Consider the following 18,157-nt stretch of genomic DNA (forward strand, 5'->3'; position numbering starts at 1 on the left):
CGCGGGACTGGCATTTGTTCTGCGATCCAAGACGATACCGGCATACTATGAGACTGAGTCTCTCGAGGACGCATGGACAGCACTCGTGTATTCGATGGATTTGTGGACTCGGAGAATGTTGTTCCTCTTGTATCCTGAACCGGGCAATGCAGGCAGAAAATGGAGACCATCATGGGACCAGCTGATGACGAAGCCTCTGCCTGCGGGTGGTTACTCCCTCATCGACCTTGATCGGAATGAGGAGATGGGTGAAGACTCATGTTATGCGGAGTGTATTGAAAAGGGGTGCGTGCGGGGGTTGGATCAGGTTGCGGAAGGGAGTGATCGACGCGGAGAGTTGATCGTTCAAGGCAAGTATGGGACAGAACATCTCAACATCACAGCCACCCACAAGTACCCGATACCTGACGACACCTACACACTGATTTGCGATTATAAACTGTATTCCACATCTTGCGTTGTCGGCCGAAGACTGCCAGGGAAAAGGTTTGAGAAAGTGTCGGTGTTGCAAATTCCCAATAGATATCGATGGAGGCGGGTAGAAAATCTGTATATTACTGAAAAGTGTCGAAATATTCTTGTTTAAGTACACATTGTAGTAGCTATTCTTCAATCAAGTGGTTATCATACCTACCTAAGAGGATGCAAAGGACTGCTCCTATGCAGAAGGGTACACGCAGTCGCTGCTAGGTATAAAGGTTTGTTGATTGCGAAAACCCTTGCTACTGCCTTTCTCAGGTGTAGCCTCGCTGCATTGCCATCGCCATCGCCATCGTCCGACTCATCTCTTATCTCAAACCCTTGTCCTCGTGTTCCTCTCCATCAAAAACCTCGCAAACACCGACCTGTCATATCCTTCCAATCCATATTGGCATCCGCCATAGCCTCGTCTTCAGCGCCATAGTCGGTACTCTTCTTCGACGGACTGATGAGTCCAGAGAACTGCTCACTCGTTATAGGTCGACCTCTTCTATCACCTGTTGTCGGTCTGCTACATTTTTGTCCACGTCCTGGGGGAGTTCTCGGATGACACGACTCATGCACAGTGCATTGATGGGACTAGTCAGTGAAGTAGGTGTGCCATCCGGCTCTCGGTCTCTGCAAGGGAGTGCAGACTGGTCTGCGGTAAGAAACCAAGAGGAATGGTGCCATAGTTATACTGAGAATGGGCTGGGTTTGTGACTCTTTCGAAGGTGCAGGCTGCGCTCCAAATAATTCCTCCCAGGAGTCGCTTCGAATAATGAAGGATCAGCCGACCACATCCACATAATGTATTGCACCCTATTCTGGACATCATATAAGCTCGAAAGCCTGTAAAACATTAGTGAGTGACATGTAGATGAGAAAATGCACGAGCTCACCATATCGTGCGGTCTACGGATATCGTTCCGATCTAAGCTGCACCGGTTTAATTTTTTTAAACTCAGCACCGTCGTCTCGAGAGGCGGAGACCATCCCGTAACCGCATCGCAAATCATCATTGATAGATTCTGATAAACGAGTAAATAGACAGTATGAAAGAATTGGGATTGCCTGCCTTATGTACCATTCTAAAACTGAGCTGGTTCTCGTAAAATGGTAGGCCTAAAAACAACATTAGATCTAGACAAAGTGCAGTTAGGTGGTTGCTAACGAACCAAGTATTCACTCACCTTCGCGAGATATGCCATGGAGCTTGTGGGTGAACGAGTCACAACGCCGTAATAACCTTGGGGTCAAAAAAGTAACGCCGAACTTTAAAGAACATCAGAAACCCAACAATAGGTAGGAAATACGACGAGCGCACCATGGTGCTCAGTGAGCTCGATGTCATCATCATCGTGGTTGTTAGGCTTGAAGTCAAAAAGCTAAGTTGGAAAAGGCAGGTGAAGGCAATCAGAAGATCAACAATCATCAACCTCTCTAGCATTGAAGACGCGTACAACAGCTAGAAGGGCTCGTTGAAGATAAGCCAAGGTTGGGCAGAAGGTGTGTGGGAGGATATGAGAGAGGGAGAACGAGGGAGAGGAGAGAGGAGGAGGAGAAGTGGGATGAGTAAAACCGGTCGGTAGGCCATCATTTAAATATCCGTTCGTTGTGGTTTCGATTTTGTGAAATTTTAGAGTCTAACGGCAGGGTGCGTATCCGGCGATGGCTGGCTTCGACATTGTCATCCTGATAATCGATACCAACATTGTACGTACAAACCCGCCGAGCGAAGCATTTGCATGTAACTGAAAAACAACCAATCAACAGAAGACACATTTGAGATACAGGATAGCCTACAGATAAGTGTATCACAGACAGTTATCGCAATTTCAGATCGTGCCCAGACAATTTCCGCGTTGAGGTTGCCAACCAACTTCCGGGATATAAACTGAGACTCGACAGACAGATTTTGGTTGAGCTTGCTCGGATCCTGGAGCTAGGAGGTGATGATAATACTTTGCCGTATGTATCATACTGCGGTCAACCCGCACATCCAAGCGTTTGGAACGCATCCTGCAAAGACAGATCGACCCTTGTCCAGATTGTAAGTCTGGGTTCCTTTCACGATGACTGTATGGGCTAGCAGATTGACGCATCACAGTACACATGAGAACCTGAGCAGATCCATCGGTGAACAGCTCCTCCACTAAAGAACGATCTTCCCGTGACATACTAGCGTGATGGATGCCGAAACGAAAAGGAAGGAGAAAACGAACTTGATGTCGTTGGGTTTCTGTAGTCAGAATCTTCTATGGAGCAGCCGTCAGCTTTGACAAATGGAGTAATCGTCTCCTTCTCTACCACTATGCCCCTCAGAAATTCTGCTGTTTTTATGGTCCCTTTTCGCGAGTGAACGAAAACGTGGGTTTGAGTCTTTCCAGCCCAGTCGAGGACTTTCTCATGCCAGACTTCCAATAAACTGCTCGCAAAGTCGGTACGAAGCGTCGAAAGAGAAAAAGTCCCTTTGAGATTCGTCTACAAGCTCTGGAAACTGAAGCACAACCCTCCCTGCGAGTCAAACGTCCGGTCAACGTCGACCAGTTCTGCGAACTCCTTTCCCTTGACATCGTCTGTTGCGTCAGCCTCGATGCCCCATCTCGTGTACAGTCTTCTCCAACAAGTACGTCTGCGGACCTTGTACCAATATTAGAAACGCCAGCCAACACTCCTTCATCAATGCTCAGGCCGAAGTCTCCGCGGATGTCACAGCGGGACCTTGGTTTCGTACTGGAGAGTGTTTCAAACGAATACAAGATCTTGATTGGGAACGGCCCTTGTCCTTGACACAAGTTCAACTGTGATTGTGACTGTAGAGAAAGTCTAGACGACTGAGAAGTTCTCGGTTTGAGAGTCACCCGTAACTTTGCTGACTTTGACAGCATGGCACATTGGTCTAAGTATCGAGAATAGTCAGCGATGAAATCAAAATGCAACTTGATAAACATACCTTTTCAGTGCTGGTAGGCACGCGAAGAAGAATGGGCTCGTCGTTGCCCCATATGCAATAGGGTAAACGTGGTGAAGCTTGGGAATGGTAGACAGACACGCTTTCGTCTGACGATCCCCGGCCCATGTCCTTCTCGTCCATGGCAACTTCAACGAGTCAATGTGCTCATTTGCATGAGCTTGGTACACACACACAATGACGTCTCGGTTATCAGGGAATTTTGTCGTGGTATGAAAACTCCGATAGTCGAAGAGTTCCATAAGCCGGTTTTTACATTCATAAATGTCGGACTCAGAAGTAAGAATGGAGTACCGGGGAGACTTTGTCGGCAGTAGTGACTGGGTATACGTCAGGGATCTGTTGTGGGAGACGATGTCTGTGTCGACCTTGAGTTTGAATTGCTAAGGTCTGCCGCCGATAACCAGCGCGTCTTCACCAACTCTGCTGTCATATCTGCCATCGGTGTCGTCCGAATCTCTGAGCCTAAACACATCTTCGTCCTCCTCCTCTCAATCCTCATCGAAAGACAGGGAAACACCAACTTCACATATCCTTCCGCTCCACCAGTCTCGTCTTCAGAGCCAAGTCAACAATCTTTGACAGACTAACGGGTCGAGAGAACTGGTTACCGGTCATAAGTAGGTCCAATGTCCTCGATATCAGTCCTCTACCTTCCTTTTCATCCTTGGGCACTTCTCCGATGACGCGACCCGTGGATCAACGCAACCAGTGAGCGAAGTAGATGCACCATCCGTTTTCAGTCTCTGGGAGGGAGTGCAGACGGGTCTCTAGTAAGAACCAGAGAGAAATGGAGCCTTTGTTTTACTGAAAAAAGGGATAGAGCCTGGGTACAAGTAAGAGGGTCATCGACGCGTCAGAGTGGAGGGACGTGTCGGTGTGCGAGTCGATCGAGGAAGGCGGTGACGACATCGGTCCATGCTCAGGCCCAGGCCCTCCATGCTCAGATGTTCTCACGCTCCGACTTTCATCTTCGAAATCGCCAATTCGTTCAGGAGCCACACCAACGAGCACCAATGATGTAGACACTGCTGGGGTGTGCCGGTCTTTTGACCCGAAAACCAGCATGCAAAAACCGGTACTGTTTTGGACGTGTCTTTGGCCCAGAAGATTTGATGCGAAAAGACCATGACAAATATAGCGCACTTTGTACTTAATTTTTTGTATCTGTATTTCAACCGAAAAAGAGCAAATGGAAAACATGCGGTCTTTGGACAGATCTTCGATCCAGTGGTCTTTGGAAACCAAAACCTCCGATCTGATTACTGGTTTTTGGTTCGGTCTTTTGATCGGTTTTTGTATTGGTCTTTGGATCACTTCCTTTGTTCTTTCCTTTGTTCCTCTGGTCTTTTTGCCCAAAAGACCGGTTCCAAAGACCAAACCAAAGACCAGTAATCAGATCGGAGGTTTTGGTTTCCAAAGACCACTGGATCGAAGATCTGTCCAAAGACTGCATGTTTTCCATTTGCTCTTTTTTGGTTGAAATACAGATACAAAAAATTAAGTACAAAGTGCGCTATATTTGTCATGGTCTTTTGGCACCAAATCTTCTGGGCCAAAGACACATCCAAAACAGTACCGGTTTTTGCATGCTGGTTTTCGGGTCAAAAGACCGGCACACCCCAGCAGTGCCAGCAGTGAGAAAAGTCACCTGGAAATTTCCAAATCAGATTCTTCTTCAGTCCTAACAAAGCCGTACACGATTGCAAGCCATCACGGGTACCAAGCACCCGTTTCACTTGCAAGCAGACTCTCGGTTCTTCCTTCACACTATCGCATCTACCTTAGCCTGGTACTCTCCTCCACCGCGCAGCTATCTTTCAGTCTGTAAACACTACGGCAGACTGTAAGAGAAACATTTGGTATCCTCCTCCATCGAACCCTAGCTACGTTTCCATCATTCCTAGGCGTTCGGTCGTTGCTCGAAATCGCCACGAATTCTGATGAACGCGTAGGACGATGTCGATGAGGGTCGAAACTACATTTGTGAGTTACTGAGATCATGGGCAGGACTAGTACTGATGCTGCATACAGGTGTCTCTGGTAGAAATGCCACACCGATCAACGTTGTAACCCTTAAGGCCTTACTCTCCATTCTCATGCAAGTAGATCCATCTTGTGCCTCTCCATGACGTGCACTAAGTCTTTCGAGTGCCAATACGTGAAGACTAGTGCCTCTGAATCAGATACAAATATAATAAACGGAAGGAACGCACTCGGACACCGAAGACCAGTTGCGAGGCCTAACTAGAACTGCTCAGACAGCGCTCTGATTATTTTTATTCGGCGCATCGGAAGATGCGTCCAGATGAGAAGGATAGCGAGAGCGGGTGAGGTTGGGGATGGTGTTTCGGAGTATCTGTATCTCTGGAATCCGCCTATGCACCACCAGCCACGCCTTTTCCACACATATGGAAACTCCGCGTCAATAACGCCTCGCGGGCCGACATCCAACCCCAGCACGCAAACAATGTCGTCAAGACTCTGCAAGGCGAGGTTCGAGGCATTCGATATCAGTGTTTTGAGGAAGGACGCTGTCAGGTAATTCTGGTGGGTGGATCCATAGACGGACGGTCATGAGATATCTAACATCGGATGCTCGACCGTCCACCGAACAAAGCCGTGCATGGTGCATGATAGTCCACCACAAACCGTGCGCATACTCACACCTCCTCACCCAGAGCATCCTCACCGCAAGGTTTAACACTCCTCCCGCCCCAGACGTATGACCCTTCCGATATTCTCAACTTCAGGTCAGGATCGCCCACCATAGTGGAACGCATCTCGGAGCTGCAAATCCGCTCGATGTTCCTTTGCACCTTTTCCTTCCCATCTCGCATATTTTCTGGCGTCCAGGACACCCAACATGGCAACCTCGACCAATGGTGAAGCTGCCGCCAGCGTAACTAACTCGTACATCAGTGGCTGTATCCTAAGCGGGCGACAGGCTCTGCTGAAGTGGTGGCGAACTGGTATAGTACGTGCCACGTGCGGATCTCGCGAGCTACGAGGACGAGATTGAGAGGACTACTGGGTCGCAGTCTCGAAAATTCACCTCTCTGTCGAGCTCGGTCGGAAGATGCTGGATCGAGTACCATGCTATCAACAACGAGGGATGCGAAACACGATGGAGGTATCGATAGACTCCGACCAAGACTATAACGGGAGAGGAAATCGAAATGGTCGGAAGAGAACGTCTTGGCACTGACCGCATAGCGTCTTTATTCCTTCGATTAGCTGCAGACACACTAACCCTTCTCCGACGTATTTTTCTCTCGCGTTCGTTTCTATTGTAAATTATGCAGTGTTTTAAATGCATTATTCACTTAAATCCCTGATATACGTGCTTTACATACTTACATTCAAGTACCGTAACGATTGGCCACGTCCTCCCTCATCTATGTGTACCCCTCACGCGAGCTACACAAATCCCGCAAGTAATCACAACCTCCTCCATCTACCTTACATAGATCTCCCCCTTTTCGTTGTGCCTATCCCGAGGCATCCATCGTCCCAGCGTCGGAATTTAGGTGTAGGTTAGCTGGATTCCACCACTCCCCTTATTGTCCTTCTGTCCCTCAAAACACGCCTCGGCAAATATCAATACCTTGCAAGGAGTCAAATGCTCGGAGGGCTGGGTTCCGCTTGAATTATCTTGTTGTTCTACGAGTGATGCACGTCAAGGCGGCAGAGTGAGTGTCCCTTCCAGGGAACCTGACATGGGCTACGACGAGAGTGAGTACGGCTGAAATGATGTGGGTGACGGAAGGGAGACCTACTATTCCGAACACGCTCTCGTCACTTCTTCAGTACTCTCTTCCCTTTGCTCCAGTTTTCGAAAGCGTTGCCTTGACATAGTTCAACTTAGGTTCATTTGGTTTGTCGTTACCCGACCAGAGGTCTACTGTTTTAGCGCCAAAATCTGAACCTCAACATCAACATGAGCGTAGAGAATGGCAGAATTTTTGTTATGAGCACACAAGCCGCACAGTTCTCATCCGATCCGTCTTCAGAGTCCAACAACGTCGACGTCTGTTTCTCTCAGTGGCATGCGTCCATCGCGGGGAAATCAACCTTGGTATTGAGGATTTAGTAGTCCTAGTCAGCTGTAATCAAAGGTCAGAATTGCACAAGTGACGAGAAAAATTGTCTTGCCGTGCATCGTAAATTCAGTGTAGTCGTTGGGAAGGAACCCAAGAAGCTTGACGTCACCAAAAACCAAACATGCCCACCAAACAGACGCGCCGAACTGCTCCGATCGTTTCCTTCTCACCATTCTAACTCTGTTTCGCGCAGCATCTTTCTCATTTTCTCTTCTCTTCTCCCTCTCCCTACGCGCCGATTAGCCCTACCTCGCAGAAGCAGCAAACAAGGAGCGTGGCAATCCGACAAGAACCGGCCTCTGACAAAATATATGAAACCTCACGACAGCGTGCCTATACGAATTTCGGGGTGCGACAGAGGCAGGGAAGAGCCTGAGAGAAGTGAAGGAGGATCTAGTATCTGAGGAGATTGGTGTGGGCATCCCTTCGGATACTGTTGGAAGACATATAAGGGATATACGGCTCGACATCATTGACGGCTTCGCCGGCGACGCACTGGACCTCCTACAAAACGATGTTTCCCTGCTCCCGTTTCTCTGCGTGTTGTCCATCAATCGATTTCACGATCGCTATCCAGCTTCTACATCTCCTAGTTGATTTCAATGCTGTCCCACCTTCTGGTGTATCCGGTGTTCGTTGCGATGAGCTCAAGAGCCAGCCCGTAGGTGCAAATTGTATGGGTAGAGACGACTCTATGGCAAGGTTGTCTGCTACTGGAGTTTAAGGTATGTAAAAGTCCCCAATATTGTGTAGTGCAATATGATCTGATAGTTGCTTGAAAAGGTTCCTGTTATTTCACCAATTCATTATCAATTACGACGACGTACATACATTTGGGAATCATTCGGTGAGTTGATCAACAAAGGCCGTCATCTTTTAAGCTAACGAGCGTACTCAAGTGACTTCCGATGAAGGACAGAGCACCTCAGTCGTCTTCATGGATTAATTTTATTTAGTCTGCGCTCTGGCGACTTAGCTGCCGTAGTCAACGGCGTGCATTCGACGTTATTTCGATTATCCGCAGCGACGCCCCCACCCTGGTAGATCCAAATAAAGTCATGTGTCGTAAACGACGTGTTCCTCCGCATCTTCGAACTCCCAAGCGACTTTTATGACCATAGCTATACCTCTATAGTGAGGAGGATACGTTGACGTCGATTGATCGCAGTATCGTCTCCAAAACTGTGACGGCACATCGAGGCTACAGTCCCAAATGCTACAGCCAGTTTGCATTGATTAACATGCATCTGATCAGGGCTTATGCACTCACAGTCGACTTACGGTCAGCCCGTCTCAACGTTAATTTTGACTGGACCCTACTCCTCGAACTCATAACGTACTCTTTCACCCACTGGCGGGTACTCTCCGTTCGCGTCGACATTGATTCGGACTGGGGGCAGCACACTTTCCTTCCGAAGCTTCGACTTTACCGTACATCATACTTTCCCGGTTCTCGAACATGTCTCCATCATCCGTCACTCGGACGTTTCGTCGTGCAACGAGCTTTGCAGAGGAGCATTCTCAAAGAGGGATCGTCGAAGCTCTCAAGCATATGTTTTGCACCATTCATCAGTCCTTTATCTCCTACCACCGCTGCAGGCTATCAGCACGCTGCATCCAGAGCAGTTTGGTGAATGTACAATGAAATACGGGAGCTTCCGATGGCACACTTTGGGATTGCCGTCGTTGGCGAACCTACTATCGATCTGTGGCAACTTTGTTGATGGTCGGAGATTTGGATGTCCCTAGCCTCCGAACATCGAGGTATGGCCTCTTTCGGACGTATCCTCTCAACTCGTTTTCCAGATCTATTTGCTCCGACGAGAAGAGTGAACACTCACCCATCCCTTCTCCCGAGATACCGCTGGCCAGCAACAGTACAACTCGCGAATCTGAATACAGAATCTCAGTGCCTGTGAGCTTTTCTCTCAGATAGTATGTTCGACCTACTAATCATGTTACTTAGGCAAATACATCTCCGCAGGAAATAGAGGTATCGCGTGCGATCACATGTGTCGTAGATTTCACTACGACCTCTGCCCAGTCCATCCTTCGGAGGTACCGAGCTGTTGGATATCAGATATGAGTCTTATCAGATCCACCGCCCTCTTCATCATCATCTGGTTTTGACCTCGGTACCGTCTCATCACCGTGCAAGCTGTACGACGCAATCCCATTGGTAAAGGCATCCGTGCGGGACGGCTGTGCGACGTTGTATCTTTACCAGTTCAATAGCACGATTCTAGCCTTGTGTAGACCGACTCTGAAATACCGACTTCAAACAAGGTTCCTTTTCCCTTGGATATGGCGAGATATCTGAAGAGACCAATGTTGAGGATGGTGTCTGCGAGGAATAGGGAAGCGCCCAAAGCACCTGTCAACTTCGACCAAATATAATTGGCGCCACGACTGCTAATCCTTTCCTCAGACGCCGCAGAGGTATGCACCACCTCTCCCGACGTATCTGCTGGGATCCTGGCCTTGCAAAATGAACTTGTCCATAGTCTCCGAGTAAATGTCTTTGGTTTATGTGAAATAAATTAATCCATGAGGGAGAGCATTTAAGAGATCAATAGGACGAAGACTTCTATCACGTTATTTACATTCAACAGCCTGGGAGTGGGCAGGGCAGGGCAGCTGGGAGTATTTGGGCTGTGACTTGCAAGGATGCCTCGAGGTAAACACCTTTTCGTTTGGCACTCCCTCGACCTGTGTGCCCTATGTCTCGTATTGATAAACGTGGGCGTCGACGAAAGGTATGTCAGTCGGGAAACAAACAGAGGGAAAATTGATAACATTCCCAGAAAATCTCTCTTCCTGAAGTCACCATCTCCGCCTTCACTGAGACGGGCCAACCCGGATCGTCAATCATGGTTCCATTGCAACGGGCATACACCGGTAGAAAGCCTGTGATATCATCCCACCTTGCTGACACTCCCTGCGCTACCCTGGGTATTCAGGGCATCTTGGATCAACTCAACACGACACTCGGAACCTCACACACCCTGGACACTCCATCCCTCTCCTCCCTTCTTGAAGAGTGCATCGCAAAGAGTTGGGACTTTGGCATGGCATATGGCAGCCTCCGCCCGATATGGTACACCCGAGACTGGAGCACTATACGAAACACATTGCGCAAATGGGAAGAGAAGGACCGGGAGATGCGACGAAAAGCACTCGTTGGTAACCGGATCGTCAAACCACATTTGCCACCTCGACATGTGTGGGATCTGTACAGTAATCGGGTGGTGCCATGGTGGTGCACAGGCATAACCGAGAAGATGATATGGAGGGTTCGACCTATATCGCATGCGTGGATGGACGAGAAGGATCGTGTCGATGTGCGGACACCCATCAATGGATACGAATGGCCCGTTCCCATACCGAAAGACACCAGCCTCAACCTTGTCCGCATTGAGATGCTCAATATCAATCTTGAAGCGGAGTATGCATGGTTGGATGTTCTCTGTTTGAGACAGGTGGGTGGACCGGATGAGGATATGCGTACAGAAGAGTGGAAGCTGGATGTGCCCACCATCGGAGCATTGTATGACAGGAGTGATGTGGTGATTTACTTGAGTGGGCTGGGTCGGCCTTTGGGCTTGAAGGAGGGTGACTTGGATAGTGATCGGTGCTGGTTTAGACGTGCTTGGACGCTACAGGAGGTTGGGAAAAAGAGGCTGATTGCTGGGGACACGCCAGATGGACCACTGCATGCCAAGCGTAAGGACAGGAAGTATGGGACTCCACTACTGACCAGGTTTCACAGGCAGCTGCAATCTACACGGAAAATTTCGCATGGAGTATTTCCAGCACTGAAGGAGATGCAGGCGCGGGTGTCGACTAACCCGGTGGACAAAGTCGCAGGACTGGCATTTGTTCTGTTCTCCTCTTCGATACCAGCATACTATGCGAATGACTCTCTCGAGGACGCATGGACAGCACTCGTCAATTCGATGCGTGCGTGGGTTCGGGGGAGGTTGTTCTTCTCGTATCCTGAACCGGGCAATGCAGGCAGAAAATGGAGACCATCGTGGGACCAGCTTATGACGAAGCCTCTGCCCGACGCAAATGGATACACCCGCATTGTCATTCGTCGGAATGAGGAGATGGATGAAGATTCGTGCAATGTGGAGTGCATTGAAAAGGCGCTGGTGCGGGGGTTGGCTGTTGTGGAAGGGAGTGATCGACGCGGGGAGTTGATTGTTCAAGACGCGGGTGGGACAGAACATGCATTCAACATCACAGCCACCCACAAGTACCCGATACCTGACAACACATACACACTGATTTGCGCTCATAGATGGAAGTCCCCATATTGCGTTGTTGGCCAAAGACTGCCAGGAAGAAGGTTTGAGAAAGTGTCGGTGTTACAAATTCCCGATGAACAAGAATGGAGGCAGTTCCACAATCTTACTAAACAGTGTCGATATATTCTTGTTTAAGTACATATTGTAGTAGCTCTTCTTAAACCGAGTCATTATCATACCTACCTGAGAGGGTGCAAAGGACTGCTCTTATGAAGGGTACACGCAGTCACTGCTAGGTATAAAAGCTTGTTGATTGCAAAAGCCTTTCTCAGGTGCAGCCTCGCCGCATTGCCATTGCCATCGTCCGACTCATATCAGATTTCAAACCCTTGTCCTCCTCTTCCTCTTCACCAAAAACCTCGCAACACCGACCTGTCATATCCTTCCACTCCATATTGGGATCCGTCGTAGCCTCGTCTTCAGGCCATAGTCGGTACTCTTCTTCGACGGACTGGCGAGTCCAGAGAACCGCTCGCTCGTTATAGGTTGACCTCTTCTATCACCCATTGTTGGTCCGCCGCATATTTGCCCACGTCTTGGGGGAGTTCTCGTATGACACGACTCGTGCATAGATGCGACCAGTAAAGTAAAGTAGGTGCGCCATCCAGCTCCCAGTCTCTGCGAGGGAGTGCAGACTGGTCTGCGGTAAGAGAGGAATGGGGCCATAGTTATACTGGGTGTGGCTCTTTTGAAGGTGCAGGCGGCGCTCCAAATAATTCCTTTAAGAGCCGCCTTGAACAATGAAGTATGTTCCGACCAGATTCAGATAATATTTTGCAGCCTATTCTCAACGTTGTATAAACTCGAAAGCCTGTAAAACATTAGTGAGTGACATGTAGGTGAGAAAATGCATGAGCTCACCGTATCCTGCTGTCTATAGATATCGTTCTGATCTAAACTACACCCGTTCAAATTTTTAACTCAGCACCTAGTAGCCATTTCCGTCATCTTGAGAGACGGAGACCATCCCGTAACTGCATCGTAAATCATCATTGATAGATTCTGATAAAACGAGTAAATAAACAGTATGAATGAACTGGAATTGCCATACCATTCGGCAACTGGGGTACTTCCCGTAAAATGGTAGGCCTAAACAAGATTATATCTAGAAAAAGTGTAGGTTAGGTGGTTGTTAATGAACTAAGTATTCGCTCACTCTCGCGAGATATGTTGTGGAACCTGTCGGTCAACAAGTCACGATGCCGTGATAAGCTGGGGGCCAAAAAAGCAACTCTAAACTTTTAAGAACATCAGGAACACAAGAGATAGGTAGGGAATATGACGAGCTCACCGTGAAGCTCAGTGAGCTCGACGCTGTTGTCATTGTGGAAGTCAAAAAACCAAGTCAGGAGGCAGATGATGGCGACGACCATCCACCTCACCAGCATCAAAGACGCGTACAACAGCCAGAAGAGCTCATTGAAGAAGACATCAAAGATGGGCAGAAGATGTCCGGGAGGATATGAGAGCGGGAGAACGAGGGAGAGGAGAAGAAGAAGTGGGAATGGGGAATGCGTAAAACCAGTCGGAGGGCCACCGTTAAAATATACCCGTTCGTTGCCCTATGAGTCTAACGGCAGGGTGCTGAGGATAAAAAGATGAAATCATGCGCAAAATTTCTAGCGCTCAGAAAATCGGAAATCTGGCAAAACGTTCAGAAGTGCTGGAAGGGTTTCCCGTTCCATGATAAACTTACGGTTGCCAATATTTTGTGCGAACAGGGACCCAAGCATCCAGGAAGTATGATCCTTCATCCATCGGACCATGCCGTCTTGATTTCCAGCCATGAACTCGAGATGAACACGAAAGATGCGCAGAGGATGAGGTGAAAGATGGATTCAGAAACTTGTGGAGATCAGACATGGTATGGAGCTGTGGTTGACATATCGGTAGTACAGTCTGCACACTCTCGTTAATGAGACGACGCGTCTTCCGCGGTCCAAAGTGGTCGAGCATCGCTTTCTGTTGGTTCAAAGTAGATTGGGCTGGCAAAAGACGCGTCAAATAATACATTATACTTGGTAAAGTAGGCAGAGAGTGGATTTGAGACTCGCGGTTATTCAGAGAACATAGATATCATGTTTTGAGGTTGTTGAGGCGAAGTTGTAGGACTCAAGGAAATAGTATGTAGCCAAGGTGGTCGCTGCCGCTTTTGGACATGCAGCAAAGCTGTTTCCTCGGACGTCCACTTTGTCCTCTCGCTGTAGCCAGTCCCTCCTCCCTCCCTCTCTCGTTGTCTTCACCACCATTGTCTCGATTCACAAGCTATTTGGTGGCGCCGAGCCTGCCTTTGACACTCGAGCTGGATTCTTCCAACAAACCGGCGAAGGAACTGAGGAGGCACTCTAGCGTGTTTCGTCCACGTATGGGGTTCGGTGCATCGTTTCGCATGTATATACGTGCAGGCCTTGATCTTGGTGGGGAGATCTGCAGCACTACAAGAAAACATGCACCGTCATCGAGCGGACGACAAAAAACTCGCACCCCAGCTTAGAACCCTCCTACCACAACCGAGAATTCGGAGAGTTCGCATCCCACTACCCATACCCTCACCACCCTTTCCACAATGCGGAGCTCCTCGTCAACAGTGTACATCAGTATGTGAGCAATGTTTTCAAGGCCGAGCACGACGAGGTTCGTGTTCTCAGGTCAACCTCTGAGCTGAGGACGCGATATTTTGGTGGTGGATCCATAGACGGGCTGCTGGTGAAGGTGTTTGAAATACCCAATGTCGGATGTCCGCGTCGTCGTCATCTATGAGCCCACTCCCTCCTTCTGCTACCATTCATTCCTCGACAAGGACTGCGAAAGTGTTGCAGCGGGACCCCGATGTCGTATTGGGACGTTCACGTAGGTCCACAGAATCGTCTTACGACCTCATCCGGGAAAAGTATGTCTTGAGATCTTGGTTTTTGTTCTCGGTACGGGTTCTGATGTGATGAGGACTGCAGAGAGGTTTCGGAGGGCTGAAGAAGGGAAGGGTTCATGGTACGATGTTCAGTAATCTGTTGCTTCATTGTTTCGCCCCAGTCAAAAGTCTGGAGACCTGGGTAGATTTCCACGGGTACTGACTGGTCGATCCATCGATGCCTGTGGACATGCAGAGGTCTTCATGGATGCCCTTGGACGAGCATACTCTCCAACTGCCATTAGATTTATGACCTTTGAGGATTTTGGGCCACAAGTGCTGGTAAACTTGCCAACCATTTTTTAGTGTATTTAGTGTATGCATGCACGCAAGTGATGACGTGGGGCTGGCGCTCCCGGCAAAGTCCGAACACGTTCTCCCTTTTACCATCATGACCATACCCCGGCATATTGCTGTCTCCTGCTACGCTACCATTCCCGCTGAATACCGTCACCTCTTAGTTCATTTGCAGTGATTACATGGCCTAGATGCTGCCGACGGCATCCAGCTCATCGAAACGGCCCTGTCGATCCAGAAAGGCACTAAGGCAACCGCATATAATCAGCATCTTCATTCGTAGTTGACAGTGATGAGGAGATTGGACGTGATTTAGTTGCAGGAGATGGTGAGTCTGCTTATAACCCTCTCCATTTCGTTGTCTTATTCTCCATTACGCTGCATTAGGTTGACTTCACGGCCGTCGGCGGTGCTATATATCCACGTTATCTCTTCCATTTCACTTTTTCTAGGTGCGAAGTTATCACCTTTTTGCCTGGTATTGATTGACTTCCAGGTGCAAACTTTGGTGCCCATCAACTCCAGGCTGCTACACATGACGCACTTTCGTTGGCCGCGCCCTTTCCCGCCTTGGATGCAGTATGTTAAAGCTCTACATTACGGGTATCTGCTTACAGTCATTCAGGTTGGCTCTTAAGACTACTCCCATGGTAGCACTCGACCAGAATTATGTATGCACCGTGTGGCCGGTTGACGAGGTGGGAGGCAAGGGATGAGTATGTGGTGGAACGGGAGTTCGATAGGTGGTGGACGTCTGCACCTGTAGCTAGCCGCTGTAGCTAATGTATATAGATAGCGAGCAAGTAAATACGTGTCTATTGATTCCTATCGATGTACAACGATGCACACCGACAATAGTCTATGAGCATCGAAGGATATCCATAGGTAGCGATCGCAAAACTATAGGATACCCCATTTTTAGCTAATTACGGGTTTCCATCGATTTATCAACTGATATACACTGCCATCGACTCAAACCCATGGACTTTTGACTGGGGTTTCGCCCGTAAGGTTGCCAACGGTGGGCCTAGCAGTGAAGTTGCGACCATTTTTGGACTGGAAGCAATGTGGGTGATTTTGAACGCGTCGAGTTCGAAATTGCCGGTAGTCTCATCATGATACTTGGGCAGCTCATTCGGGATTGTAAGCATGGCGACGTTGGTCTGAGTATCAAGAAATGGTCAGCGACAAAATCAATATGCAACTCGAAAAGCATACCTTTCTAGCGCCGATATTTCGTGCAAAAAGGAATGGACTCATCGATGCCGAATGCAATAGGATGATGCTTGTTTTGAACATGGTGAGGCTTGGGAACAGTGGGCGCGCGTGCCTTCGTCTGATGATCCCCAGTCTGTGCCCTTTTCATATACAGAAACTCCAACATTGAAACGTTGACGCGTTCACCATTACTCCACATGAGTTTGGTGCATGCGTCAGGTTTTTTGTCGTGATATGAAAGCTCAAAGAACTGCATGGGCTGGTTTCCGCAGTCATGAAGGTCGGACTTGGAGCCAAGGATGGTGTATACCGAGGAGGCATCGTTGGTAGCAGTGATAGAGTCTGGGTACACCTCAGCGATCTGTCATGGGAAGATGATGTCTTGGTCGGCCTTGGTTTTGCAGATTTCGAAGATTCGGTACCAATAACCGTGCTTCTTCATCCCGTCCATGCCCTTTCGTCTTCGTCATCCATCTCATCCCTGATTTCAAACTATTGTTCGTTCTCTTCCTCTTGTTCCTCTTCATCGAAACCCTGCAACATCCGCTCGTTATCAATCTCTGCATCCTCTCGCTCCATGTTAGGATTGCTTGTGTTTGTCCTCAGCGCCATAGTCAGTGATTTTCTTTGACCGACTGATGGGTTGCCCCAGTTATAGGTCCATTGATATCAGGCTAGCGTCGCCGGGGTCCGGGTTGGGTGTTACCGTGAGGATCGAATAAGTGCCGTGTCCCTTGCAAGACGCATCAGCAGCGCGTACTCAAGATATTCTCACGCTCTGACGACCGACGACCGACCACCAAAACGGCTGAAACAACGAAACCCGTCGAACAGGATCTCCGCCACACCAACGAGTAACGACCATGCAACAAAGCTGCACCTTACGCATGAGAGACACGTTCGAATGAGAGAGATAGCGAGAGCTGAGCGAGGTTGGGAATCGTGTTGTGGAACGTCTACATCCCTGGAATCTGCTACGCATCGCCAGCTCCCACGCATCTGGATGCTCGTCCACAATGCTCGCGTGCACACACTGTTGTCAAGACCCTGCAAGTCGAGGTTTGACCACATGTTCATGAGCAGCCGGGATCATGGGCGGAACTAGTACTGACGCAGGTGTCTCTGGTAGAAATGCTGCACTGATCAACCCTCACTATCCGCCCCCATGCAAACAAGTTCCCTCTGCGCATCACCACGGTATACCGAGTCTTTCGAGTGCTGGTATGGCAAGATGAGTGCGCCTCGGGTGCGAAAATATCAAACGGAAGGAACGTACTTGGACGCCAGAAACTAGCTGCCAGGCCCAACTTCTCAGAGAGCGCCGTGATGTCATTGCTACGGCGGATTGAGAGACGTTCGTGCGAGGAAGATAGCGAGAGCGGGTCTGTGTTTCAGAGCGTCTGCTTCTCTGGAATCCACTCGTGTATGCAACACCCTCGTCACTACCAGCTTGCCCTTTCTGCATATGTGGAAGCTCCTCGTCAATAACGCCTTGTGGGACCCAACGCCAGTACACAAACAATGTCATAAAGACTCTGCAAGGCGAGGTTTGAGGCACTCGACGTTAGTGTTCCGAGGTCAACGTTAACCTCGACGCTGTCGAGCAATCTTTGGTGAGTGGATCAGGCTACCGGTGAAGGCGACTGAAATATCTAATATCGAGGAGTCTTCAAAGAAGTTGCATCGCCGTTACCTACAGGCCCTTTCTTTCCGTTGGGCAGCTTACACGTTCCTCGACAAGGACGACGAACACTCCATGGATTACTAAAACAACCAATAACACGTAAATCTGCGTGTAGTACGGATAAGAAGAACGAGCAGTCGAAGGACTAGAGAGTGCGCATGCAGGCCAGCTGGATCTTCGGCACATACAGTACCAACCGTACAC

At 49.0% G+C, this 18,157-nt stretch overlaps 1 protein-coding gene across 1 annotated transcript; it reads right to left on the reverse strand.

Annotated features, from left to right (window-relative positions):
- Window positions 1-15,771: 15,771 nt before the first annotated feature.
- EV420DRAFT_261300 (uncharacterized protein) lies at window positions 15,772-16,446 on the reverse strand. Its single transcript, XM_060481458.1, has 2 exons — window positions 16,270-16,446; window positions 15,772-16,214 (listed from the first exon to the last, which is right to left on the reverse strand). Exons 1-2 carry the CDS (start codon window positions 16,348-16,350, stop codon window positions 15,999-16,001), a joined length of 297 nt encoding a protein of 98 aa, XP_060322149.1. The 5' UTR covers window positions 16,351-16,446; the 3' UTR covers window positions 15,772-15,998.
- Window positions 16,447-18,157: the final 1,711 nt, after the last annotated feature.

This window comes from Desarmillaria tabescens, assembly GCF_030435595.1.
Source record: "Desarmillaria tabescens strain CCBAS 213 chromosome Unknown EV420scaffold_134, whole genome shotgun sequence".
NCBI classification, from domain to species: domain Eukaryota; kingdom Fungi; phylum Basidiomycota; class Agaricomycetes; order Agaricales; family Physalacriaceae; genus Desarmillaria; species Desarmillaria tabescens.

Excerpts from the sequence above, each read along its gene's own strand:
- EV420DRAFT_261300 (XM_060481458.1), bottom strand. The coding sequence starts at position 16,350 with ATGTTCAAAACAAGCATCATCCTATTGCATTCGGCATCGATGAGTCCA. Across the intron at positions 16,215-16,269 it reads GAAATATCGGCGCTAGAAAG|ACCAACGTCGCCATGCTTAC; the intron begins GTATGCTTTTCG and ends CTTGATACTCAG.